This window comes from Sus scrofa, chromosome 6, assembly GCF_054392235.1.
Source record: "Sus scrofa isolate SSC_HxYL_T2T_F1_AM1 chromosome 6, Sscrofa_HxYL_maternal_Yorkshire_Landrace_v2.0, whole genome shotgun sequence".
Classification (NCBI taxonomy): domain Eukaryota; kingdom Metazoa; phylum Chordata; class Mammalia; order Artiodactyla; family Suidae; genus Sus; species Sus scrofa.
Window position 1 is genome coordinate 49268657 of NC_139388.1, and position 27534 is coordinate 49296190.

At 50.3% G+C, this 27534-nt stretch overlaps 1 protein-coding gene across 7 annotated transcripts; it reads right to left on the bottom strand.

Moving 5' to 3' along the window:
* NPHS1 (NPHS1 adhesion molecule, nephrin) lies at positions 1-27049 on the bottom strand. 7 transcript variants are annotated; one of them, XM_084960491.1, is made up of 31 exons: positions 26936-27049; positions 26437-26584; positions 23391-23560; positions 22812-23027; positions 22613-22735; positions 22286-22414; positions 21660-21741; positions 21164-21267; positions 20863-20990; positions 20601-20772; positions 20259-20416; positions 19843-19987; positions 19613-19740; positions 17443-17629; positions 17116-17245; positions 16785-16957; positions 16193-16333; positions 15963-16103; positions 15347-15468; positions 14258-14429; positions 14007-14163; positions 13762-13913; positions 11268-11379; positions 11000-11181; positions 9098-9154; positions 5954-6073; positions 5789-5813; positions 5606-5681; positions 5354-5447; positions 5160-5257; positions 1-1121 (listed from the first exon to the last, which is right to left on the bottom strand). In XM_084960491.1, the coding sequence occupies exons 3-31, from the start codon at positions 23446-23448 to the stop codon at positions 990-992; spliced, it is 3714 nt and encodes a 1237-aa protein (XP_084816617.1). In that variant the 5' UTR covers positions 23449-23560; positions 26437-26584; positions 26936-27049; the 3' UTR covers positions 1-989. The 7 variants fall into 7 exon arrangements, 6 of the variants coding, with proteins under 6 accessions (XP_084816617.1, XP_084816615.1, XP_084816618.1 ...); XM_084960489.1 differs by having other exon boundaries at positions 5151-5257; XR_014806061.1 differs by lacking the exons at positions 26437-26584; positions 26936-27049 and adding an exon at positions 23816-23888 and having other exon boundaries at positions 5151-5257; positions 16816-16957.
* Positions 27050-27534: the final 485 nt, after the last annotated feature.

The window sequence follows — 27534 nt, forward strand, 5'->3', positions numbered from 1 at the left end:
TTTCTTATGGATCCTATTTTTAAAGTTACCTTTATTGAGATATAATTTATGCACCATAAAATGTACCGGTCTTAAGTTTACAGTTGAATGAGTTTTGACAGATGTATACACCCATGTAACTACCACCACAACCATGATATAGAACATTTCCAAGACCCCAAAAAGTTCCCTCATGCCTTTTTCCAATCAGTTCTTTCTCATGGCCCCAGGCAACTACTGATCTGCTCTGTCACCCTGTGGTGACTATATTAATCTATATTGAACTATATCAGCTTTGCCTCTTCTGCAATTTCTATAAGCAAAATTATACACTATGTATTCTTTTGTGTCTAGCTTGTTTCTGTAGTTTATTTAATTTTCTATAGAGTCTATTTATGTTTATACAAGTGTCATAGCTTATACAAAATGTTGTAGATAACTGTGGAAAATAACAAAACAAGTGAGACATAACAATGGTTCATAAATTCCACTTATTATTAGCTATTTCAGATGTAGTTGAACTCAAAATGAATTGAGTTCCTAACATATCTTTTCCCATTTTTGAAAATGTTACTTTAAAAAAAATAAGGAGGAGTTCCCTGGTGGCCTAGGTGTTAAGGATCCAGCCTTGCCACTGATGTGGCTCAGGTCACTGCTGTGGTGCAGGTTGGATCCCTAGCCTGGGAACTTCTGCATGCCAAAGGCATGGCTGAGAGAAAAAAAAAAAAAAAAAAGCATAAAGACCCTCAGATTAGCTTTTTGTTATTGAGATGTCTTTTACAATTCACTGTGTCTCTATGGAGAAGTTTAGTTTCTAAAGCCAATCCCAAGAGAAGCCTTGTTTATACTTTGACATCAGATTAAAACTTCTTCTGTCACTTACACACGTGCTCTCCTGAAAAAGCCCAGTCCCTTTGGAGCTTACATCACAAGCTCAGCCTGGGCTGGCATAAAAAGGACCATTGGAATATTCTGACCTGCAGGTGTAGGAAAAGGGTGTCAAGAAGATTTCACACCAGATGTCCCCTCAATTCAAAGGGTAGGGCGTCAGGTTCTGTAGGGTCCAGATCTCCTGCCACCTGATCATAGATTCCTCTTGGATCCTCAGACTTGTCCTCAGGCCAGTGGAGGTCATAGGGGCCCTGACAAGCAGAAGCAGAATTAGAACCATAGACAGATGATCTGTGGGTCATCATCTGCAGCCCTGGGGGATACACTCTCCTGCTCAACTTTACAGAAAAAAAATGTTTTTGCTTCCACTTATGGAAGAATTCCAACATAGACAGAGAAGAGAGTGATTATAATGAATTCCCATGAACCCATCACCAAGTTTCAACAATATCAACCTTTGGTCAATCTTGAGTTCTCTAGATCTCTCTCTTCTCATGCCTCACTCCCACTAACTGGATTATTTTAAAGCAAGTCCAAGCTATCTCATGATTTCCTGTCAAAAAAGTAACTTGAGGAGTTCCCGTCGTGGCTCAGAGGTTAATGAATCCAACTAGGAAACATGAGGTTGCAGGTTTGATCCCTGGCCTTGCTCAGTGGGTTAAGGATATGGTGTTGCCGTGAGCTGTGGTATAGGTCACAGATGCGGCTTGGATCCGCGTTGCTGTGGCTCTGGCGTAGGCCGGTGGCTATAGCTCCGATTAGACCTCCATATGCCTCGGGAGCGACCCAAGAAATGGCAAAAAGACAAAAAGACCAAAAAAAAAAAAAAAAAAAGTAACTTGAATGTCATACATGTGAAACTTTTAAAAGTGTGCAATATTAGCTAAGGGAAGAGTAGAATGTGAGTCTTGACTCTGTTAGACTTGTCAATGTCCAAAATATTTCCTCATCAAAATAGAAGAAGAAGAAAAAAAAAGGCCATATAGGGTGGTCCTTACTGGGGATGTGCTTTACCTTAGATTTGGGAGAAAATGGCTTTTTTATTTATTTAGGCCACACATGTGGAAGTTCTCAGGCTAGAGATTGAACCCAAGCCACTGCAGTGACAGCACTGGACCCTTAACCCCCTGCGCCAAAAGAGAACACCCAACAAACGGTTGATTTAGATCAGCAAACTTTAGAGAAGACTTGCCCATGGGCCACATGTTTCTGCACTGTCCAAGAACAGTTTTACATTTTTTTTAACTGCTGGGAAAATATCAAAAGGAGAACTTGTGACCTATGAAAATTAAATTCAAATTTGTGTTCAAAAATAAAGTGTTAGGAGTTCCTGTCATGGCGCAGTGGTTAACGAATCCGACTAGGAACCATGAGGTTGCGGGCTCGGTCCCTGCCCTTGCTCAGTGGGTTAACGATCCGGCCTTGCCGTGAGCTGTGGTGTAGGTCGCAGACGCAGCTCGGATCCCGCGTTGCTGTGGCTCTGGCGTAGGCCGGTGGCTACAGCTCCGATTCAACCCCTAGCCTGGGAACCTCCATATGCCACGGGAGCGGCCCAAGAAATAGCAACAACAGCAACAACAACAACAACAGACAAAAAGACAAAAAAATAAAAAATAAAAAAAAATAAAGTTTTATCAGAACTTAGCCACAATTGTCTGCTTACGTACTGTCTATGGCTGTTTTATGGCAGAGTTGAGTAGTTTTGAGAAAGACAGTATGTCCTGCAAAGCCCAAAATATTTACTCTCTGGCTCTTTACAGGAAAAGTGTGCAGAATGCATCTGTGCTTCAGAGGGCAGATGTGGTTCAGCACCCTGGACAGTGTGCATAGTATTTTCACCCTGGTGGGGAGAACAGCGCCCCATCAGGAATTAAGTTACAGAGCGTACTCTTTGGCCCACAGTTGCCAGAGCATTAGTCAAGGCCACACAGAAAGTCAAGGGTTCTCCCCCCAACCTCCTTCACTGTGAGGCAATAGGTGAGGCGTAGTTGGTGGTCAAGGTGCCTGTCCAGCCACCAACTTCGCTTCCCTCTGGGCTCTCCAGCCCTCTTCCACTCTCAGTCTGGTGGATTGAGTGGGGCTGACCCATTGATCCAGACTTGTCTAATTAGCATATTCTATTCCCTGCCTCAGTGGTTCAGCAATGAGTATGTGAGCCAAGCTAAACAAATAGGTGTTTGCAAATAACAAGTGCTGGAGGGGCTGTGGAGAAAAGGGAACCCTCCTGCACTGCTGGTGGGAATGTAAACTGGTACAGCCACTATGGAGAACAGTTTGGAGATACCTTAGAAATCTATACATAGAACTTCCATATGACCCTGCAATCCCACTCTTGGGCATCTATCCGGACAAAGCTCTACTTAAAAGAGACACATGCACCCGCATGTTCATTGCAGCCCTATTCACAATAGCCAGGACATGGAAACAATCCAAATGTCCATCGACAGATGATTGGATTCGGAAGATGTGGTATATACACACAATGGAATACTACTCAGCCATAAAAAAGGATGACATAATGCCATTTGCAGCAACATGGATGGAACTAGAGAATCTCATACTGAGTGAAATGAGCCAGAAAGACAAAGACAAATACCATATGATATCACTTATAACTGGAATCTAATATCCAGCACAAATGAACATCTCCTCAGAAAAGAAAATCATGGACTTGGAAAAGAGACCTGTGGTTGCCTGATGGGAGGGGGAGGGAGTGGGAGGGATCGGGAGCTTGGGCTTATCAGACACAACCTAGAATAGATTTATAAGGAGATCCTGCTGAATAGCATTGAGAACTACGTCTAGATACTCATGTCACAACAGAAGAAAGGGTGGGGGAAAAAACTGTAACTGCAGTGTATACATCTAAGGATGACCTGACCCCCTTGCTGTACAGTGGGAAAATAAAAAAAAAAAAAAAAAATAAATAAATAAATAAATAAATTTGCTAGGAAAAAAAAAAAAACAAAAAAAACAAATAGGTGTTTGCATTGAGGCTTTGGAAATATTGAAAAAGAGGCATTCAGGAGTTGCCATTGTGGCTCAGCAGCAATGAACCTGACTAGTTTCCATGAGGATACAGGTTGATCCCTGGTCTCGCTCAGTGGGTTTAAGGATCCGGCATTGCCGTGAGCTGTGGTGTAGGCCACAGACTCGGCTTGGATCTGGCATTTCTGTGGCTGTGGCTGTGGCTGGCAGCTGCAGCTCCTATTCATCCCCTTGCCTGGGAACTTCCATATGCTGCAAGTGCAGCCCTAAAAAGCAAAGGAAGGAAGGAAGAAAGAAAGAGAAAGAAAGAAGAAAAGGAAAAAAGAAGAGAAAAAGAAATTTTGTAAAAAAGAAACAGGAGTTCCTGTTGTGGCCAGTGGTTAACAAACCTGACTAATATCCATGAGGATGCAGGTTTGATCCCTGGCCTCACTCAGTAGGTGAAGGATCCATTGTTGCCATGAGCTGTGGTATAGGTCACAGATGTGGCTCAGATCTGGTGTTGCTGTGGTATAGGCTGACGGCTACAGCTCTGATTGGACCCCTAGCCTGGGAACCTCTATATGCCGCTGGTGCGGCCCTAAAAAGACCAAAAAAGAAGCAGAAGCAGAAGCATTCTCTTTCTTAGAAGTTTTCTAATCTAATAGGATACAAACCTGAATTTGCTAGGGACATCTTTAGAGAGGAAATTCTAGATAGACCTGAAGACAATTCTATCCCTTGACTTTTCAATTGAGTGGGCCAAAAAATTATTTCTTTATATCTCTCTGCTCAACCAGTACAGTGGAGATGGCTAATTATCCAACCAAATACATACCTTCCTTCTTTCACAGTAATAGAATGTAGTAAGGCCCATAGCGGCCAAGTGGACTAGATTTCTCAGCCTCCTTTGCAGTTAGGTGTGGCCATGTCTGTATTCTCACCAGTGGAATGAGAGCAGAATGTACCATTTCCGGGCCTGGACCATAAGTCAGGGTTGTGCCTCTACCAGGCTATTCTCTTTTTCCCTTTCTCACCTGTTGAAACCTCAGTGAACTGGCTTAACCATGAAAACTAGGTCAACTCACTAAGGATAGCAGAGAAACACAACGGAAAGAACTTGGGCTCCAGAATAACCATGTGCAGCAGGACCACTCACCTCTGAGAAAGAAATAGACTGCCTGATTTAGGCCACTGGATTATGGCCAGGCTTCTTTGTTACAGCAGCTAGCTTACCCTAACTGATACAAGCAGGAGGAGGTGGGTTTCTAGCACTAGCCAGGAAAGACTTCCGCTGATACAACTCTCCTTACCATCTGTACCTCATCATAGAGGGGTCCCCAGGCCCAGGATGGGGCATACACTCTCTCCACTTCATCATACAGGTGCCCAGGGAAGGCCACATCCTCCTCCTCAAGACCTGGAGTTGGAGCAGAAGGAGGGGATGCTCAGGACGTCAGGTGTATGTCAGGGGCATCTATGAGCGGAGGGCAGTTCCAATGTGCCCGCCACTCACCTCGGGGATAAGACACTTCCTCCAGCGTGGGGGGTAGCTGTGGGCTGAAGTCCTTCATCGAGTGGTAATAAGGCTCTACATCTGTTGTGCTAACCTGTCAACACCCCCCCCAAAAAAAAAAAACAGATAAAATCTTTTTCTTCCTCTGACTCCATCATTCCTGGAAAGGACACTGATGAACCCAAAGCTAAAGGTGGTGTTTTAGTCACTCTCAGTTCCCATTGGTGAGGTGTCAGGACCACCCCCACTCACCGTGGAGCTTCGAGTATCCCGGTCTCCAGTCCACTGGCTCTCCTCGTATTCATTCCTGACTCGGTCCTCCTCCGACCTTCCAGGATGGAGGCATGGAGGGCAGTTGGGTCTTGACCCTCAGACACCTGTCACCCTCGACTCTCCTCCCCAGAGTCCTCCTTACAGACCAACATCCCCACTTACCCTGCCTCTGTCTTCTCTGAGATGCCTGAGGAAAGGAGGGAAGAAGGGGTCAGAGAGCCACCCCTGGGGCCCATCTGGCCCGGGGAGACCTTCAATGTGCAGCAACCGCAGGGGCTCCCATCACCATTGAGGCTCCATCCCGGCAGAGGAAGGGCCTCTCCTCACCTTCAGCAAGACGCTTCAGTCTCCGATGCCAGAGAAACCCTCCGACACAGGAGGCATGAGAAAGCAGCAGAAGACCCCCAACAGCAAACAGTATAGGCAGCAGTGGCAGCCCTGAGGGTCCTGTGGGGTGGGAGATACCCCCTAGTGAGCCTCAGATAATTGGTTTTAGACCTCAACTAGGGATCTCTGGAAAAAACCTGCCCCTGACCAAACAAGGCCCTACTTCTAGGTCAGGGCAAGGGTTTCCATGTCCATTCCCTCTTTCCAGCCCAGGGCGAGTAGCGCCTTTCTCAGATCAAGCCATCAGCTGTGGGCCCTACCTTTGCCCAAGCCCTGTGTATAGACTCAAGCAGGAACTTCAGCTCCTTAGCTGGGCACTCAAGACCTTCTGTGATCTGGCCTCTTCCCAGGTCTCCAGCCTTACTCACCAACCACAGACAATGGTATTGGACCCTCTAGCCACACAAGCTAAAGCACTGGCTGTTTCCAGAATCACTGAGGCAAGCCCACATTGCCAAAGCCTTCAAATAGTCAAATGTCTGTCTTTAAATATCCTTTCTTCTCAAGCAAACTTCTCTTCTCCCTTCAAACTCCATCTCGAATGACTTCCTTTTTTTTTTTTTTTTTTGCTTTTTTAGGGCCACATCTGCAGCATATGGAGGTTCCCAGGCTAGGGGTCTAATTGGAACTGTAGCCACCAGCCTACACTACAGCCACAGCCATGCAGGATCTAAGCCACGTCTGCAACCTACACCACAGTTCACGACAACACTGGATCCTTCACCCACTGAACGAGGCCAGGGATCAAACCCACGTCCTCATGGATGCTAGTCGGGTTCGTTAACCACTGAGCCACGATGGGAACTCCTCAAATGACTTCCTCTTTGCACAAACAATATCAGAATCCTCTGCTATACCCCTGAGGACAAGACTAAGTCCCTCTAAACATATATCTAGTCAGCATCCATTTCTCCATCTTCTCTTAACAGCACTCATTTTCCTTTGAGGAAATAATCACATCTGGATGGCTCCACAGGACTCCCCGCAGGACACTTATTCTAGCCTGGCCAATAAGAGCGCCCACCCACCTCTTCCCACAGTGCTCAGTTCAGAGCCTAGCATTTGACTCAAGGTAGCCTTTTTTTTTTTTTTTTTCTTTTTTCTTTTTTTAGGGCCACACCGCGGCATATGGACGTTCCCAGGTGCCGGCCTACACCACAGCCTCAGCAACGCAGGATCCGAGCTTGTGTTAAGGATCAGACCGAAACTTGTAGCAACCCCGGATCCTTAATCCACTGAGTGAAGCCAAGGATTGAACCCACATCCTCATGGATACTAGGTGGGTTCCTAACCCGCTGAGCCACACTGGGAACTCTAACTCAAGGTAGATTTTTGCCAGAACATTCGGGACACTCTTCTGCCAGCTGTTGAGAAGTGAAACAAGGAGTTCCTGCTGTGGGGCAGTGGGTTAATAATCCAGTGTTGCCACAGCTGTGGCATAAGTCACAGCTCTGTCTTGGATTTGATCCCTGGCTTGGGAACTTCCATACGCTGTGACAGCAGACCGGGGGGAAAAAAAAAAGAGTGGAATGAAAGCTGAAGGTGTGGGAGGATTTATTTGACTTTTTTTTTTGGGGGGGGGCAAGGCATGTGGAAGTTCCCCAGCCAGGGGTAAAACCCGTGCCCAAGCTGCGGCAGGAACCACGCTGGATCCTTAACCCCCTGAGTGCAGGGGAACTCCTCTTTGCTGTTTTAAGGAAAGAACCTGAGAAGGAAGTCATCAGAGTTAAAGGCCAGGTTGAGAGAGTGAGAACTAGATTCCTGGGGAATTTTTGGACCACCTGAAACTAGCTACTCCTGGAGTTTTCAATTTCATGAGCCAAGCAATTCTTTTTATCGCCAACAACAGCCGAATTTCTGTCACTTGCCACCTTCTCAGGCGCTAAAGGGGATTATTTGCAACATGATCATAATTCTCTCCCTGTATCCATATTCTCAAGTCTTCCCCTTCCACTCTGAGCTGAGCACGTCACTTGCTTTAGCCAATGAGACAGTTGCAAATGTGACAGACTCAGAAGCTTGACATGTGCCTGTAAATTGGAGTTTGCCCTCTCTTGCTGCTCTCAGGACTCCCGTGACCACCTCCACCATGTGAACAAGTCAAGGAGACACAGGTGGCCCAGTGATCTCCACTGTCCCAACCAAGAGCCAGACTGTCAGACATGTGAGGAGGGGGACCGTCCTAGACCAACCAGTCCCATTGGAGGTGCTGGCTGACAGTAGCCTGGACCAGAACTCTTCAGTCCCTCATAGACTCATGAGGAATAATGTTTGTTGAGATAAGTGCCCACGTTCGGGGTGGTTTCTTATGCAGCAAAACGCAACTGACACAGGCTCTGCACAGAGCATGGAGTCAGCCAGTTCTTTCAAAATTAAACTGAATCAGGAGTTCCTGTTGTGACTCAGCAAGTTAAGAACCCAACCACCATCCATGAGGATTCGGGTTTGATCCTTGGCCTCACTCAGTGGGTTAGGGATCCAGTGTTGCTGCAAGTTTTGGCATAGGTTGCCGATGCAGCGTGGATCCAGTGTTGCCGTGGCTATGGTGTAGGTCACAGCTGCAGCTCTGATTTGATCCCTGACCCAGGAACTTCCATATGCCACAAGTGTGGCCATGAAGAAAATTAAACTTGAGTTCCCGTCGTGGCTCAGTGGTTAACGAATCCGACTAGGAACGATGAGGTTGTGGGTTTGATCCCTGGCCTCGCTCAGTGGGTGAAGGATCCGGCATTGCTGTGAGCTGTGGTGTAGGTCACAGACTCAGCTCGGATCCCTCATTGTTGTGGCTATTGCGTAGGCTGGCGGCTATGGCTCTGATTAGACCCCTAGCCTGGGAACCTCCATATGCCTTGGGTGTGGCCCTGGAAAAGACGGGGAAAAAAAAAAAAAAGAAGAAAATTAAACTGAACTAAAAAGAAAGAAAAGTTATCACATCCAGGCAAGACGGAGAGCTAAGGATATGGGTGAGGACCTACAGGGCAGAGCAAAGTCTTAAGGGGCTATGACTACGAAGTACAGGGAGTGGTGTTAGAGACCAGAACGTTTTTTTGGGGGTAGAGGGGTGTTCAGGGATTGGGGACTTGCCTGCAGGCTGCTCTGTGGGCGACTGGTAGTCGGGTTCTCCAGAAGGTTCCTGTAGACCTGGGAGGTAGATATAGAGATTGCAAATTAATACCAACAAACTGGGATAAGCCTTAAATATTTCTCAGGCTCCCATTAAGCTTCTCAACCCATTTTGAGACTCATGGGAACTAATGTATAATTGCTTAGGAATAGTTCAAAGAGAACTGGAAATTGCTGATGATAATGGCAATACTATTAATATTAAGCCATTCTCATGCTAAAAATAATTTTAAAAATTAGGAGTTCCCGTCGTGGCGCAGTGGTTAACGAATCCCACTAGGAACCATGAGGTTGCGGGTTCGGTCCCTGCCCTTGCTCAGTGGGTTAACGATCCGGCGTTGCCGTGAGCTGTGGTGGAGGTTGCAGACGAGGCTCGGATCCCGCGTTGCTGTGGCTCTGGCGTAGGCCGGTGGCTACAGCTCCGATTCAACCCCTAGCCTGGGAACCTCCATATGCCGCAGGAGCGGCCCAAGAAATAGCAACAACAACAACAACAAAAAAGACAAAAGACCAAAAAAAAAAAAAAATTATTCTTGAGGGCTTTATGGTGTGGAAGGTCCTTAGAACCTGAATTGTCAATGTGGGGGCATAATCAAAAAAGATGCTGGGCTCTCAGGATGTTTTAATAGAGGCATGAGTTCTAGAGCCAGGGAGGTACTATGCATTACTGCTTAAAGGGAAAACTGGAGTAGAGGTGGAAGGGAGAGAGGAGGGACGATTATAAGGATGGGAATGAATCCTTATTTCCATGAGGAAAAAGGCTGATCTGTCAGGAAGGGAAAGACAGGAGAAGAGAGTTTTCATGGAGCTAATTAAACAGAGTGTGAGTGGGGGACATGTCTTTAAATTAGCATCTACATAGCACTTACTCTGTACAGGCCCTGGTCTAAGCACTTTACATATATTCATTTATTCAACATTCACAACTGTCTAAGATCTTACTTTCAGAAACTGAGCTACATAAATTGGAGATATACCTTATCTTTAGAGACTGAGGCATAAAGATTGTACTGAATCTTAAGTAAGTTGCCTAAACTCTCACAATTAGGAAGTTGCAAAACTGGGACTGGAGCCCAGGCTTGTCTGATCTGGGCTATGTGTGATTAGCCACTACACTGTCATGTCTACCAGAGTCAAAATGTTCTAAGTCATATTCAAGGAAGGTATCCATTTCATCGAAGTTGCTGATTGTATTGATATAAGGTTGTTTATAAAACATCCTAATTCCCCCTTAATGTCTGTAGAATCAGTAGTAATGTCCTGATATTGGTTAAGTTGTGTCTCCTCTCTTTTTTGCCTTGATTAGCTTTATAAATGTTACTGAACTTCTCAAAGAAGCAGCTTTTGGTTTCATTGATTTTTCGTTATTGTTTTTCTGTTTCCTAGTTCATCAACTTCTGCTCTTTATTCTTTCCTTCCTTCTGTCTACTTTGGGTTTAATTTGTCCTTTTTCTAGTTTCTTAAGCTGGAAACTGAGAGTCAATTAGAAGACTTTAAAAAGAAATCTAATATGTGCACTTAATGCTATAAATTTCTTGCTAAGCACTGCTTTAGCTGCACCTTACAATTTTCATATGTTCTCTTTTTCATTCAATACAAACTCTCTTCTAACTTCATTATGTCATTAATCACATTCAGACAGTACAGTTTAGTGGCTAAAAACTAATCTCTGGAGTTAATCAGTCTGAGTTTAAGTCTCATTTGCATCTCCTTCTGTCTGTGTGAGCTTTGACAATTTGCTTAACCTTTTTGGGCCTCAGTTTCTCCATCTGTAAAAAGAGAATAAAAGCATCAATTTCACTAGACCACACTATTAAGTCCTCCGAGGAATTCTGCAACCTGCTCAAAAATGTCCCTTCGCACCTGGGGTGGTGACAGAGATCTGGGACCCTTTGATGGCTAGTCCACTGTCCCCCAGGGCGTTGCGGGCCAGCACCCAGACCCTGTATCGTGTAGAAGGTTGCAGCCCAGTCAGCGTGAAGGTGGTGGCCTGGGGTGGTAGGACATCCATGTAGAGGAACCCTGGAGTCTCCAGAGCCTCATACCTGCATGAAATGGAGGACAGGCATTCAGAGAGGTGCCCTGCCACTGCTACTGGCTGTCACCCCTTCTTGCCGTGACAGGGACCCACCTGATTTGGAAACTCTGCGGCAAGCCCCCATCAAAGCCAGGCTTCCATTCCAGCCCCACTGAGTACGGGGTCATGCTTAAGACCTTCAATCCGGATGGTGGATCAGGGCGGCCTTTGAGGTAAAGGATGGGGGAGATAGTCAGAGATTCCTACCAGATTTTTCCTCAGCATGATTTTAAATATAAAGTTGATTCTCAATATTCCTGGCGGTCACATTCTGTAAAGTCACCGTGAACATGCAATTTGCAAATACCAAACCATTGCTTCTAGGGGAAATGCAGGCTTAGATTCCTGCAAGTCTCTCGTCATATTTTCACCACAATAAATACATGATCATATTTTATGTGTGTTTCTGTTTAAAGACACCTTATTAAATATATCCTGTTGAGGGAGTTCCCGTTGTGGCTCAGTGGTTAACAAACCCAACTAGGAACCATGAGGCTGTGGGTTTGATCCCTGGTCTTGCTCAGTGGGTTAAGGATCTGGCATTGAGCTGTGGTATAGGTTGCAGACTTGGCTCGGATCCCGCACTGCTATGGCTATGGTGTAGGATGGCAGCTGCAGCTCTGATTAGACTCCTAGCCTGAGAACCTCCAGATGCCATGGGAGCAGCCCTAGAAAAGGCAAAAAAAAAAAAAAAAGTAAAAAAATAAAAATAAAATAAAAATAAAAATAAATATATCCTGTTGATTCATTAATGGTGAACTCACAGCCAACAGTGCTATAACACACACCTGAACGAAGCTCATCCAACACAAGCATTTTCTCCAAACAGCACATCACAGCCTTCTTGAGCTCAGAAACACTGGACAGCACTTTAGCTTATATAGCAAAATCTTATGCAGCAAATACATGGCAAAAATCACTCACAAAAAAAGCACAAAAGTGCAAAAAATGTGGTAGTAAATAGACCACGAAAAGGACACATTTACAATATGAGAGTCGTAAGAAGGCAAAGTGTCGACTTGCTCCACTTCAGCTGAGAATGTGCTCACTGGGTGACTCAGATTTTTTACCCACTCTGTACAGTTTGCTGAATGTCCGAGAAAGCAGCATGAGTATTGATTTGGAGGTTTCCGGTAAATTTTAGCAAGTAGGCAAATTTGCAAATACAGATCCCACAAAGAATAAGAATTGGCTGTATAATATACATTTCTTGTACGGGATATTTTTTTTTTTATTGCTGCACCTGTGGCATATGGAAGTTCCAGGGCCAGGGGTTGAACTGGAGCTGCAGTTGCTGGCCACAGCCACAGCCACGGCAATGCCAGATCTGAGTCACATCTATGACCTATGCCACACCTTGTGGCAATGCCGATCCTTAACCCACTGAGTGAGGCCAGGGATCGAACCTGAATCCTCATGGACCCTCTGTCAGGTTTTCTTAACCCACTGAGCCACAAAGAGAATTTCTTGTAGTGAGTTTTTGTATCTATCTCGTATCCATTCCCCTCATTTCTTCTAGTTACAGAAGCCTGAATAGACTTGGGAGGGCCACTCGCCCACATGCTTCCGATGGAAGTGACTCCCTTTCTGGTAGAATGAACACATGACCAGGTCTGTCCAATGAGAGCACTGCCTTCCCCTCACCACCTGATTGGTTCAGGGATGGGCTGGGAGGCAAGTGGAGCCAATGGATCTTACTTCTAGTACTTTCATACCACTGATAGGAAGAAAAAAGATTCACCTCCCCTGGGAATGCCAACAGACCACTATGAGAAGCCTTACAATAAAGCCAACACAGAGAAAAGCAGTCCTGAGAGATGTCAGCTGAATCTAGACCCAGCAACTCCTGAAAATCTACTTTTCAGTTACTTGAGCAAATAAGAGCCCTGTCTTTGGAGTCCTCTGGTAGAGCAGTGGGCAGAGGATCTGGCATTGTCGCTGCAGCAGCTTGGATCACTGCTTGGCAAGGGTTCAACCCCTGGCTTAGGAACTTCCGAATGCTATGGGTGAGGCAAAAAAAAAAAAAAAAGAGAAAGAGAGAGACAGAGAGAAACTGTCTCTTTCTTCCCCTTTGTTGTGGGCTTCCCTAAAAATCCAATCTCCTTTTGGATTTTCAGGGCAGGCAAAAACTCCATCTTCATTTATAAACCCGTTTATGAAACTCAGGTTTCAGGAACACTGCCACCCTAGGAGCAACCAGAGACTTGGGGATTGGCCTTCCTGTTGTGGCACAGTGGAAATGAAATCCAACTAGTATCCATGAGGTTTTGGGTTCAATCCCTGGCCTCACTCAGAGGGTAGGGGATCCGGCGTTGCTGTGAGCTGTGATGGAGGTTGCAAATGCAGCTCGGATCCCATGTTGCTATGGCTGTGGTGTAGGCTGGCAGCTGCAGCTCCAATTCCACCCCTAGCCTGGGAACTTCCATATGCTGCGGATGCGACCTTAAAAGCAATAACAACAACAGCAAAAAAAGAGAGAGCAAGAGAGACTTGGGGACTGACCGAGGGAGCACCCTCCCGATACCCTCATAGCATCCTCCCAACATACTGATGCTGACGAGTTGAATGTTGGTATGGTCTGAGCCGAGGGGGTTGGTGGCTGTGCACGTGAAAAGGGCATAATCCTGGGCTGCAGACACATTGGCAATGGTCAGAAGGCTGCTGTGGATGCCACCCTGGTGGTATGTGTGCTCCGTATACCTGGAGAGGAGGTGTGGCAGGAACTCAGGGAGGATGACCAGGGCTAGGGGATCAAGATGAGGGCTGGAGTTACCTGGCTGGGCCTGGGCTCACCTGGGATCCTGGAGATCCAGAGGGACCCCATTTTTGGTCCAAGTGAAGACAATATTGGGGACACCTCGGGCACGACAGTGGAGAGTGGCAGAACTAGTGCTGTCTCCGGCGGCAGCCACCTTGGTTAGGGGAGTGGGATGCTCCACATGGGGGGCAACTAGAGGGGTTGGAAGTCAACATGAGGTATATGGAAGGACATGATATGTGCACTTAGTGGCAGGCCTTGAAGTCAGGGCTTTAATGTTACTCACATCTGACGACAAGACGGACCAGCCCTCGGGCTGGAGGTGCCACCCCATTGTCCACAATGCACTGGTAAGCACCAGCCTGGCTCAGCTTGGCATGGTGAATTCGAAGACGTCCCGTGGATCCTTCTGACACCTTCTCCATGTCTTCCAGGCTCTGGTCCTCCTCCTCTTCTCCCTAGGAGCCCAGGACTCAGGAAATGGCCCCCTAGTCCGCCCTGCTCCATTATCCCCCAAACCGGGTCCCATCTGTGGCCTCATCCTCTCAGTCACAATCACACTCCCTAGCAAAGAAAATTTCCCCCCCGTCACCCACCATTCATTTGGTCACCCACAGATCCATCTAGCTACTTACTCATCCGTTTATGCAACCATTCATACTTGGAATCATCTACCCACCGACCCATCCATTTAACCATCCATCTATCCATCAGTTCATCCATTTACCCATCCATCCATCAAACTCTCCTTCCATCCATTCATCCGTTCACACATTCATTCATTAAACCATTTGTCTCCCTTCAAACCATTGTCATCCACATCAGCTATTCACTAGCACATGCAAGAACTAATAAATATATGCATCTATACATCAACTCATCTAGCTACCTATATATGCTTCTCTCCATCTCTCCACTGACCTATGCACCCATCCATCCATCCATTCATCCATTATCCTTCCACAGACATCTTTCCACTGATGTCATATCTATCTATCATATACTCGCAAATCTAACCCATATATCTACTCATTTCGTTCATTCAATTATCCAGTTGCCCACTGATTGATCCATTCATCCAAGTATTCATTTCTCTGTCTGCTCTTCAATCCACTCATTCATCTATCCACCTGTTTATCCACCCATCTACCTATCCATCTATATATCCATCCACCTGCCCACTCACTCACCTGGTTATCCATTCCCACATCCATTCATCTATCTGCCATTCAACAGTTCTTGGAGCATGCCACAAGTACATAGTTTTACAGGGTCATATAGGTCATGTAGGTGTTGACCCCTTCTCCCAAGGAGCTCATAGTCAAGAAATAACATTCCCCAGCCCCCACTTTCATTTGCCAAAGTTGGTCCTCACCAGCCTTTCCCAGCTGAACATCTCTGGAAGGATAGGATTGGCTTCAACAGTGCAGACTATGTCCACAGAACCCCCAATGTTCACCTCAGTAGGGTCTTGGAGATTTCGGATGATGGGAGCATCTAGAGAAGGCAGGAGCTTGGGGAAGGCACTGGGGCCCAGATGGGCCGTGGTGGAAGAGGGCCCCAGGTGGGAGAGGTGTCTTAGAAGTACCCAGGAGTTATGAGTGTGACAACATCTGCCTTTTGAGTAAAGTTCTCAGGGTTAGTGAGGTTGTCCTCACCCTCTCCTGTGCCACTGTGGTGACAAGAGTAGGTCTAGTGGACTTCCAGAATTGTATGGAGGTGGGGCTTCCACTGTGGGCTTGGCTCCCTGATGGAAGTAGGTGGGCAGAGATTCTACATAGGGTCTCTCTAGTAGACAAATTTCCTAAAGTGGGTGTGGTTCAATCACAGTGGGAACTCGGAGAGTGGGAGGCTTCAAGGATGGGTGACTACCCCTGGGTGGGCAGAGCTTCCACAATGAGGAAACTCCACGTAGGGTACTATTCCCTGGGTGGGTGTGGTTTCCATGGTGGGCAGAGCTCCCTAGTTCCTAGGGTGATGAGGGGGCTCACAGTGTACATCCAGCCTCACAAGCGCTTCCGCGGTGCCCTCTGAGTTCTGGCAGTGCAGCTGATAGAGGCCATCGTCAGCGCGGGTCACATTCCACAGCTGCAGAGCGCCACCAGACAGGATACGATGCCGGGGGCCACCAGCTGGGGGAAGTCAGGGTGAGGGGTCTGCCAGACCCTCCTGTCCCAGAGTCCTGGAGACCTGCACCTCTCTCCACCTCCCCTCCCTTCACCTGGGCTGAGGCGGTAGCCACGGAAGGTCCAGTTGAAGGCCTCTGGGGCAGGGTTGGCAGACACGGACACTGGCAGCAGTGCCTCCCCCCGCTCCACCGCGGTCACCACAAGCACCTGCTCGCCCAGGAACTCTGGAGGGTCTGTGGAAGAGGCACCAATGGATGGAAGTCAGGATTGTTAAGGTTCAGGGTGGATTTGAGATCAGGTGCAGCTATAAAGGGTTAAGGTCGAGATTAAAAGTAGATTTTAATGTTGTGGACAAAGTAGTAAAGTTCAGCAATTAAGGTCAGAGCTGAGATCTTGGATTAGGTGTAGGATCAAGGTTAGAATCGAATTCAGGGAAAGCGTAGAAGCCAGAGTCAGATTTAAGGATGTAAAGAGGGTTTGGGTTGGGGGCCATGTTCAGGAGTTTGGGTAGAGGACAAAAGGCAAGATGGAGGTTGGAGAGGATAGGAGCTGATGCAGGATCAGGTGTCAGGATAAAAGTCGGGAAAGTTCCAAGGTTTAGAATGGAAGTCAAAGACAGGGTCAAGGTGAAGATAGTATAGAGGGAGGAGGGAATCAAGGTGGGTGTCCGGCCGGCGCACATACACAGTACATTGAGGCGGTAGAAGGCGCTCACGGTTTCCTGTAGCTCCGTGCTGTGGGCGCGGCAGGTCACCCGGTGGCCGTGGTCGCGGGACGACATTCTCAGAAGGACGCTCCTGGCAGCAGAGGAGCCTTTGAATGGAGCACTCCGGGGTGCGGCGGCCACACCTTCCAGCCTGTGGACCAAACAGGAAGTGGGACCAGAGCCAGAGCCTGGCTATCGGGTACTGACAGGACAGCACAGGACAGCAGGTGTGTGTGTGGCGGCGGTGGGGTGGGGGAACATGCCTGTCGAGGAACGTGACCAGAAGCGGGGAGGGACGGGGCCACTCACCTCTCCCCCTCCTTGTCCCAAGACAAGTTAACCGGAGGGTTGCTGCTAACGCTGATGCACGTCAAGTTTAAGGCATCCCCGGGGCGCAGCGCCGACGCGTTGGCCAGGATCGTCACGTTAGTTGGCGGGACTTGGAGAACCCACGGAAGGAGCAAAGCCCAAAGGTGAGGCGGAGGCTCGGCCTGCTTCCGCCTGGTGGGAGCCTGGACTCTAAGGCCTCCACCCTCACCCCGCAGCCACACACACCCCTGCCCCCACCCCCAGCACTGACTCGGTTCCCCGCCGCTGCGAAGCCATCCCTCCCAGGCGCGCCATGCGCCCCCTCACACTGAATCACAAGCTGTATGGACGCGCTGAGCTGGCCGGCTTTGCAGGTGAACTTGGCCTGGTTGTCCGACGGACCCGTGACCAGCACGAGCTCTCGGGAGAAGGTGCTCCCGGACTTCTCCAGACCTCCCAGCTGCACCCGCCGTGGCTCCTGGGCCTGCCGCGGCTCCGTCACGGTGCGCGAGTCCTGAGCGCCGAGAAGGAGTGGGAGACCACGTGTAGTGCAGCCTTTCCCCGCCCCGAGACGCCCGCATTGGATTGGCTGCCGCCAGCCCAGATAAAGCCTTTGTGTGACGAGGCAAAGGCGCCCCCTTCCGGGGCACCAGCTGGGGTGGAGGAATGCGGCCGGGAATTGAACACAACCCACCCGAAATCCCTCCTGCCTGCTGCACCCCCAGAACCCTGAGATTTTGATGTCTGATCCCACCGCCGGTTCCACGCCTCCCCCTCTCCCCCCCACCGCCTCGTCTGCGCTAGGGAGCCCTGCATCTACCGGTGCCCTCTGCCGCCCCTCAGCCCCACTCCTCAAAATTCATTCCAGCTGTGTTTACCAACATCCTACGCCAGGAAACTCCCTTGGAATTCCCAAACTTTTCCCAGAATTCTTTCTTTCTTTCTTTTCTTTTTTTTTTTTTTTTTTTTTTTTTTGTCTTTTTAGCTATTTCTTGGGCCGCTCCCGCGGCGTGTGGAGGTTCCCAGGCTAGGGGTTGAATCGGAGCTGTAGCCACCGGCCTACGCCAGAGCCACACCAACGCGGGATCCGAGCCGCGTCTGCAACCTCCACCACAGCTCACGGCAACGCCGGATCGTTAACCCACTGAGCAAGGGCAGGGACCGAACCCGCAACCTCATGGTTCCTAGTCGGATTCGTTAACCACTGCGCCACGATGGGAACTCCTCTTTTTTTTTTTTAAATCCTTGGTTCTTTTTCTTAAAATCCCCACTTTCCGTATAGATTTTCCTTTGCTCTTTCCCTTAATTCCATTATCTGGTCACCAATTTTATTATTATTATTATTATTATTGCTTTTTAGGGCCTCACCAGTGGCATATGGAGATACCCAGGCTAGGGGTCGAATTGGAGCTGTGTCTGTGACCTACACCACAGCTCACAGAAAAGCCAGATCCTTAACCCACTGAGTGGGGCCAGGGATCGAACCTGTGTCCTCATGGATGCTAGTCAGATTCGTTTCCGCTGAGCCACAATGGGAAGTCCTCGTCACCGATTTCTGAACCCTTTCTCAATATTCTCGTATTACACTGGTCTTTTACTAGAATCCTTTGTATTGCCCCAATTCTTGGCATTTCCCCAGAATTCCATCCAATTAAATGGGTTTCAATTTCATTCCCGTAATTCCTAGTCTTTCCCTCACAATATTCGCTGGATTCCTAATTTCCCAAGATGCTCCCAGAATGCTGTCAGAATTTTAAAATTTTAATGCACTTTCATTATCTTACCCCAAATCCCCCAAAGTTCAATTTAATATTAATGGATTATCACATTTTCTGTGGAGTTACTAGTCTTTCCCCCAAATTCTATCCTTTGCCCACCATTGTTTTTATTCCTGGAAATCTTAATCTTTCCCTAAAATTTCTGCTATTTCTCCTGAATTCCAAGATTTCACCAGAATTTCCTTTAATTTTAATGAAATCAATTGCCTTTTCTTTAGAATCCCCAGTCCTGATCTAGAACTCCTTCTTTTGTTCTAGAATTCTCAATGCTTTTTCAGGATTTCCTCAGTTTTCCTAAGTTTTCACCTAATTCTCATGGCATTTGTCTTTTCCAATTCCCTGGAAAAGCTCAAAATCTCCAGCATTTTTCTTTCTTTCTTTCTTTCCTTTTCTTTTTACAGCCACACCAGAGCTGCAGCTGCAGGCTTGTGTCACAGCCATGGCAACACCAGATCCGAGCCTCGTCAATGACCTCTGCCACAGCTTGCAGCAATGCTGGCTCTTTCACCCACCAAGCAAGACCAGGGATCCAGCCTGCACCCTCACAGACTCTATGTCAGGTTCTTAACCCACTGAGCCACAAGAGGAACTCTTCCAGTATTTTTCAAGAAACTCAGGTTTTCCAAGATTTCTCAAGACTCTGGGGACAAGCAGGGCCTTCATCCCCCACCCCCCCTCCCACATTCCTGGCCACCCCACAACCCTTGCTGGGCACTAACCTTGTACCAGGTGAGCGAAGGGTCTGGGTTGCCTCCAATGGCCAAACACACTAGCTTCACTCGGGTCCCAGCCCGGAGGTGGCGCTGCCCTTCTGGGGGGCCCTCGATCCACAGCTTCTGGGCAGGATCTGTGGGGAGATCCAGAAAGAGTGGCTTTTCTCTCTGGGCTGGGACCTGAGGGTGGGGGTCTCTGAGGCAAGGGGCACCCCCAGACAAAGGTGGAGGCTCACATTTCACATTCAGGGTGAGCGACTTCTTGAAGGTCTCCTTGGTAAAGGCCTCACTAAAGGCCTCACACGTGAGGGTCAGACCATTGTCCTCCCGTCGCGCCAGGAATGTCAGGTTAGACATGGAGATGTGGCCGCCATGCAGGCCCTGGCAGGAAGCAAGCTTCAGACTTGGGGACTAAGGCACCCCCACTGCTGGTACCAGTGACCCAAGTGCACCCCAGACCAGAAGGGACACATGGATCATCTCCACCCTCTGCTTCATTAGATCCGGGAGGCCCCAGGGAGGCGCATGCTCCCCAGGGACTAAGGCATGCAAGCTGCCAGACCCCTCCTCTCCCAGATCCAGGCCTTGTGCCCTCAGCGCCCTCCTCCCTCAGGCCCAGGAGCCTGCCCAGGTCCTGCCCCCAACTCCTCACATCCATGACCGTCTCCTCTGTGGGCTGCAGCTGCCGCCAGCCCAGCCACCATCGCAGCAGGACCCGTGGGCGACTGGACTTGGTGATGCAGGAGAGCGTCATGTTCTTGTTCTCAGACTGGGAGGCAGATCCCAGGATGGTAATGGCACTGGGGGGAACTGCAGGGATGAGGGGACAGAGGACAGGCACGATGGGCGGGACATCTTGCAGATCAGCCCAGACAGACAGGAGACTGGGGGCAGATGACAAGGTCTTTGGCATCAGATGGGCGTGAGTGGGGGCACAAACAGATGGTTCTCTGGGGCATGGACTGACAGATGGGCAGCTGGCACCGGGACTCACAGGTGACCTGCAGCGTGACCCCGCGTTCCTGGATCCCTGTAGACACGCTGTTTTGGGCCTCACAGCTGAGCCTCGCCCCATGGTCTTCCGGCCGCACAATCATCACTAACATGCTGCGGGCCACCGCCTGAGCGTGCTTGGTGCCCCACGGTGTGGACATGGGCTGGCCATTCTGGAGCGAAGGATAGGGCTGGGCCAGCTGAGGACCAGCTCCTGACCCCCGCCCTTGTCCCCCCTCCCCCATGCCTGCCTCTGTCCTCACCTTCAGCCACTGCAGTGTGGCTGGCGGGTTCCCCCCTCGGGCCATGCACAGCAGCTCCAAGTTCTGCCCTGCCCGCACATGCCCTTCATCCAGGCCTGGCCACTCAATGACAGGGGGTCCTGGGGGGACTGGGGAGCAGCCATCACTCAGTGGGCTTGGAGAGCTCATCCATTTTTCGAGACCCCCACAACCTGCCTCTAGATGCCTGTGTTTGTTTTGAGAGCCTGAGCCCCCCTGTCCTTCCCCAGGCCCCTCAATTCCTGCTCCCCAGAGCCAACAGCTGACTCAGTTCCCCACTTACACAGAACATTCATGGTGACCGACACCTTGATAGGGGTGTCCAAAGCTGGGCTGGATCCCTCACACACCAGTAACTGCCCATTATCCGAACTCTGGGGTGTCACCCTGGGGTGGGAAGTTGGGGTTCAGAGTTATTGTTTGAAATTTGGGGAGTCAGAGTGAAGGGCTGAGGACCCCAGGTCCCCACACCTGGTTTAAGTCTCTAGGCTGATTTTGTTTAAGATCTAGAGTTCTGTGGAAGAGATTTGGGGGTCGGTAGTGAGGATCGAGGTCCCAGAGGCCCACGCCCAGCCAAAATCTCTGATACTTGGTGCTTGACACTTGCTACTCTGGAACTGAGGCTCCCATGGAGATATTTGAGAGCGTCAAGGTGAAGAATTGGGTCACAGTCATTCATACCTCACCCAAGATTCCATCCCTGAATCCCTGGGCGATGGGGTTTTCGTGGTGAGATTTGGGGGGGGTCAGGCTTAGGGGGGACACCCCAACTTCCATACCTGGCCGTGGCCTTGGTGATGAAGAGCTTCTCCTGGGACCCCTCATTCACATTAGCAGAGATGTCAGAAATTGTTTGTCCACCTTGGGGTAACAAGAGGTCTAGAGGGGTGCTAGGTTCCCCCCGAAGTAGATCCAGGGGACCATGGCCTGGAGGTCCTCAGGTGAACACGCGACCCCCTCCCTCCTGGTTCTGGAGGAAAAGCACTAGCTTCATTCCCTCCAAACATTTGAGTCTCCCTGAATCCTTGAGTCCTCAGGGCTGGGTCCTGGGTCTCCTCTCTCCCCTCCCTGCCCCTCCCCTCCCGGCCAGGTTGTATCACCCACCCCATTATCTCAGCTTCTCGTTTCTATGCCAACAAGACATCCATACCTCTGTCGGGAGTGTCAGCCTCTTCCCTGAGTCCCAGCCCAATAGTCCCAAGAAGTCCTTAGTACCTTTCCCTGGATGTGCCCTCCCATCCCCTGGGTCCCCCACTGGCCTCAGCATCTCTCCAAGACTGCTCCTGCATCCCATCTCAGAAATGTCATATTTTCTGGGGCCCCTAGGAGGACCTTGGGCAGGGACCCACCCCCTTCCCACTACAGGGGCTTCACACACTGCCCCCACCATTTCACCCACACTCACTGCGGAGAAAGGTGATGTCAGGTGCGGGCTTTGCATCCCCAGACACACAGCTGACTTCATACTCCTGCCCAGCTACCCACGTGACCGTGCTCCCCGCCTCGGGGGTCAGCTGAAGCACCTTGGGGGGCACTGGTGAGAAAGGGCCTGGGGTAAGCTGGAATAAGCCAGAAGAATAAGAGGATTTGGGCTTGAAGTCACATTGCTCATGAAACAGGTTCTGAACCCTGGGTCTGAGGAAGGGGGTTCTGGGAACTTGGCCTCCTGGGCCCTGGAGCAGGCAAGGGTGGAATTACAGACTCATGGGTCCTGGGGGTCTCTCACCCATACCCAGGACGGAGAGGATCACTCTGGGTGACACGAGCTCAGGGCCTGTCTCTGAGCGGCTGACCTGGCATTCATACTCTGCGTCGTCGCTGAGGTCACAGGCTTCAATATGCAGGTGGAATTCACCTGCAGGTAGAACTCAAGGTCAGGGCCACGGTCAGCCTCTGCTGGTGGCGCAGGATCTCAGGCTCTGGTCCCTTACCTTTAGTAGGGTCCCCTTCCAGGTGGTACCGTGGGAAACTGGGGATCCTAGGATCAGGGCCTAGGAGCAGCCCACCTTTGGCCCATTGCACCGCGCTGCCAGGGGCGCTGACCCCACACCGCAGCTCAGCAGCGGCCCCCTCCACCACCGTCAAGTTTTCAGGCAGAGCCCAGAAGCCTCGGGGGGCTGCAGCAGGGACCAGCACCTGGGCCAGGCCTGGTGACAGAAAGGTGTGGATAGAAGAAGGCAGAGAGGGAGTTCCCATCATGGCTCAGTGGTTAACGAATCCAACCAGGAACCATGAGGTTTCGGGTTCGATCCCTGGCCTTGCTCAGTGGGTTAAGGATCCGGCATTGCTGTGAGCTGTGGTGTAGGTCACAGATGCAGCTCGGATCCCATGTTGCTGTGGCTGTGGTGTAGGCTGGCAGCTACAGCTCTGATTCGACTCCTAGCCTGGGAACCTCCACATGCCATAGGTGCAGCCCTAAAAAGACAAAAAAAAAAAAAAAAGAAGAAGAAGAAGAAGAAGGCAGAGGGTCTGGAGAATGTGGGTGGGATGAGGGTCAGGATCCCACTCACCTGGGGTCAACAGCCCCATGAGGAGCAGCAGAGCCCTGATGGGGATCCTCAGGGCCATCCCAGTGCCTGTGGCTCCTTCAGCGCCCACTGCCTGCCTCCAGGGTCCGCCGCTGGCTTCCTCTGGGTCTCTCTCTGTCTCCGTCTCTTGTATTTTCTTTGTTTCTTTTTTCCTATTGGCCAAGTCTTGTCTGTTTTTCTCTTTCCAGCAGTGAGTCTAGCGGTCTCCCCCAGCTCCCTCTGTCTCCCTGTCTCTCCCCCACCCTAAGCCCACTCTTCCTCCTGTATTCTCTCTCTTTCTCCTGGTCTAAGGTTTTTTTTCTCTCCCTCTAAGCATCTCCGTCTCTGATGTCCGTCTCTATTTCTCTTTCTTCTTTCGCGCCCCCCAACCCCTGGTCTCTGCTCACAGCCCCAAAGGGAGGACCCACTGCTCAAAGTCCAACAGTCCCCGAGCCCAGGAGATGGATGATGTGCTCAGTGGCAGAGCCGGGACGTGTTCTCAAACCCAGTCAGATCTCAAACCTCATCCTCACAAGGCCACCTCCCCCAGGCACACTCTCCAGTTTCAAGCCTCAACCCAAGAGGCGCCTCCCAGCACAGCTGGAGCAAGAAATCCCCTGTCAGCACATGCCAGGCACATTCTTCGGAGCCTCCTCTGCCCCCATGACCCCAAGGGCCAGCCTGGCTTGGGCCAGGGGTAAGGGGGAGCGGGTCAGACCCAGGCAGTTCCAGCTCAGCGTCAGGGGCAGAGAGCTAGGCGGGCATGGGAGCAAGGCTCCCTGGCTCTTCCTACCCTGGTCCAGGACCTTCAAGTCCTTTCCTGCCCTGAGTATACAGCCCCCTCTCAGGGAGGTCAGGGATCTCTGCTGGGGAGCATGCAAGAGTGTGTGTGAGAAACCGAGTACAGATATTTTGGTGCACACAGGTGTGTCAAGGGCATGTGAGTGTGTAAGCATGCGTATGAGCCTGGGGAAGTTAAGAGTGAACTGTGATCTGTGAAAGCATGTACACTATGTGGGTGTGTAAGTGCCTAATGTGTAAGTGTGCCGGGCAGTCAGAGTGGGTGGGAGTGAAAGGCAGGGTCTGAGGCCACCAGCAATGAGCCATGCGTGGGAACCTTCTGGCAAGAGCTAAAAAGTTCTAGTTCACATAGCTTCCCTCTGTCTCTCCCTGTCTCTTCTTTCTTTCTGGGGGACTCTGTCTCTCTCCCTCCCTCTGTCCAACTCAAGTTATGTTCCTATCTTTCTCCATTGCTTTGAGACTTTCGCTCTCTGTCTCAGTGTCCTTCTCCCCTTCTCTCTACTAGGTGGTTACTCCATCACTGTGCTGAACACGTCTGTTTTTCTCTTTCTTTCTTTCTTTCTTTTTGTCTTTTTGCCTTTTCTAGGGCCACACCTGTGGCATATGGAGGTTCCCAGGCTAGGAGTCGAATCAGAGCTCTTGCCACTGGCCTACACTACAGCTACAGCAACACCAGATCCGAGCTGCATCTGTGACCTACACCACAGCTCACAGCAATCCTGGATCCTTAACCCACTGAGCGAGGCCAGGGATCGAACCCACATCCTCATGGTTCCTAGTCGATTCATTAACCCCTGAACCAGGATGGGAACTCCTGTTTTTCTCTTTCTGTCTCTATTCTCATCTCACCTCAGAGTCTCTCACACACAATGCTCAGTCAACATTTGTGGAGTTCCCTGGTGGCCTAGCAGTTAAGGTTAAGTATTCGGCATTGTCACTGCTGTGGCTCAGGTTCCATCCCTGGCCTGAGAACTTCTGCGGGTGGGGACAAAAAAATAATTTAAAAAAGATTTGGTTTCAGCCAAACTTTGTGTCTCTCTCTCTCTCTCCTTTTTTTTTTTTTTTTTTTTGCCATTTTAGTGCCACACCCAAGACATATATATGGTGGTTTCCAGGCTAAGGGTCGAATCAGAGCTGCATTTGTGAACCGCACTACAGCTCACGGCATCACCGGATCCTTAACCCACTCAGCAAGTCAGGGAATTGAACCTGCATCCTTATGGATGCTAGCCAGATTCTTTTCCACTGTGCCACCATGGGAACTCCTGTGTCTCTTTACTTTATTTGTTTCTCCATCTGAGTCCCCCGGATTGTCACATCTTCAAATTTTATAACCATATGCTGGTTGGCCTGCCCTTTCCACCCCAGTATGCGCATACACACCCACATGGGATAAGCTTCTTCCGCCTGCTTATCTCCTGCAGGAATTGGAACTGCTCGTTTTCTCCCCCCGCCATGATCCCCCCCCAAATCTGGTCCTCCTCCAGGAACAAGATGAGGCATCTGGTCTGAGCCGCCACAGCTCCATCCTTGATGTTCCATCTAGTCTTTCTTCTTCCTTCCCATCATTGACTCCCTGCCTCCTCCCACATTCTCTCTGCCAACTGCCCCCACACCTCCTGGGGAATGGACTGGAGGCAGAGCTGGAGGCTCTGTCATAGGACCATCACCAGATGGTGTCCCTCGGGGCCACGGCGTAGAGCTGTCCATTGCTGGGACCTTTAATTAGAACAAACCTTCCACCTCACCCCACCCCCACCTTGGATGTTTTCCTTCTCTGGATGCTCCTGGGACCTCAGCCTCTCCATCTTTCCACGCCCGTGGCCCCAGAGAGACAGGAAGTGGAAACGATGTCAGGTGTCTGGAAAAACAGCCTTACTACCTGACTTCCACCCCAAGACTCGGGAGGCCTGGCCCCAAGCTCATCTTATTTCAAAATTCAGGGGCTGGAGTTCCCGTTGTGGCTCAGCGGAAATGAATCTGACTAGTATCCATGAGGACGCAGGTTCCATCTCTGGCCCCATTCAGTGGGTTAAGGATTCAGTGTTGCCGTGAGTGGTGGTGTAGGTTGCAGACGTGGCTCGAATCTGGCGTTGCTGTGGCTCTGATTCGACCCCTAGCCTGGGAACCTCCGTATGCCCTGGGTGCTGCCATAAAAAGACAAAAAAAAAAAAAAAAAAAAAATTCAGGTGCTGGTTCCCCCAAACAGAAGCCAGGAGTTCAAGGAGTCTGGACCCCCCAGACCCACCGTCTCAGATGCAGGAGTCCAGGCCCACAGCCACTTCTTCCCAAGGATGGGGGAGTTCAGACCTTCAATTCTCCACCTCCCGCCCCCAAACACACACAGGACTTAGGGCAGATGTTCACTGTCTGTTGATTTTCAAATCCTCCTGGGCCTGTGTGGGGGTGGGAGAGAGATTGGTGGTTAAATCCACTGACTCTAAGACTTAAGACCAGATTTTCTGACCCCTGGTCATCCTTTCCCAACTGCACTCTGCTGCAGGCAGGGCACCTAGTTGAGCCCCCAACTGCTCCTCAGAAACACAGCGTTCATGCCGTTAGCTTCTCAGTCATCCGAGATCTGAGCCCCTAGTCTTAGAATCCTGGGCGTCCATGCCCCTGCTCTTTAGGAATACAAGAATCTGAGCTCCTGAATGTGGATCCCCAGATCCTACAGGCTCAAGGATGTCAGACCCAGGGTCCCAGACCCCCAGGACCCCCCTCTGTCGGCTCAGGGTCCCACCCACCTGTCCGGCCAGCTGCGCAGCGCACGGGCGACAGCGTGGGAACGCCCCAGCTGGGCGGCTTGCAGCCGTCAGGACAAGCTGCGCGGTTCCCAGCCTCCCCGCCTGCCCCAGCCCGGGCACCGCCGCCTCCCAGCCGTCACCCGGCAACCACGGCCGAGTGGGGGCGAGGGGGTGGTCCTGGACTGCGGGGTCCTGGGAAAGGGGGAGTTGCGGGGGCTGGATTCCTGGATCTCAGGACGTGCTGTGGTTTGCAGCGGTAACGCGGCAGGCAGAGGCAGATTTTGAGAAGGGGTTTGGGGTGGGGAGAGCTGAACTCCCCTCTTCTTGGGGTCCCCGCTGCCTCCCAGGCAAACTCGGTGCCCTCTTCCTGACCCACAAGCCCAAAGGAGCCCGGGGCCCCGCCTCCCCAGGGCGCGGAAACTAGCAAGTTCCCAGGGGTTCCCATTTATAGCTCGGTTTCCACTCAGCGCTGTCCCTCCAGGACCCAGGCTGAGCAAGTTTCTTCCACTCCCTCCCCATTCTCCTCCGCAACCCCCCCAAACCCCCAACCCTGGCAGGTTGTAGGTGTCCAACCCAGCCGGTACCCCTTCCTTCGACCC

Bases quoted from the DNA above. Each gene is read 5' to 3' on its own strand.
- NPHS1 (XM_084960489.1), bottom strand. From the start codon at position 23,448: ATGGCCCTGAGGATCCCCATCAGGGCTCTGCTGCTCCTCATGGGGCTG. The intron at 22,736-22,811 runs GTAAGGGACCAG...TTCTACCTGCAG, and splicing joins GGAAGGGGACCCTACTAAAG to GTGAATTCCACCTGCATATT. The intron at 20,417-20,600 runs GTGAGTCCCGGT...TCATCCCTGCAG, and splicing joins GGTCACGCTGCAGGTCACCT to TTCCCCCCAGTGCCATTACC.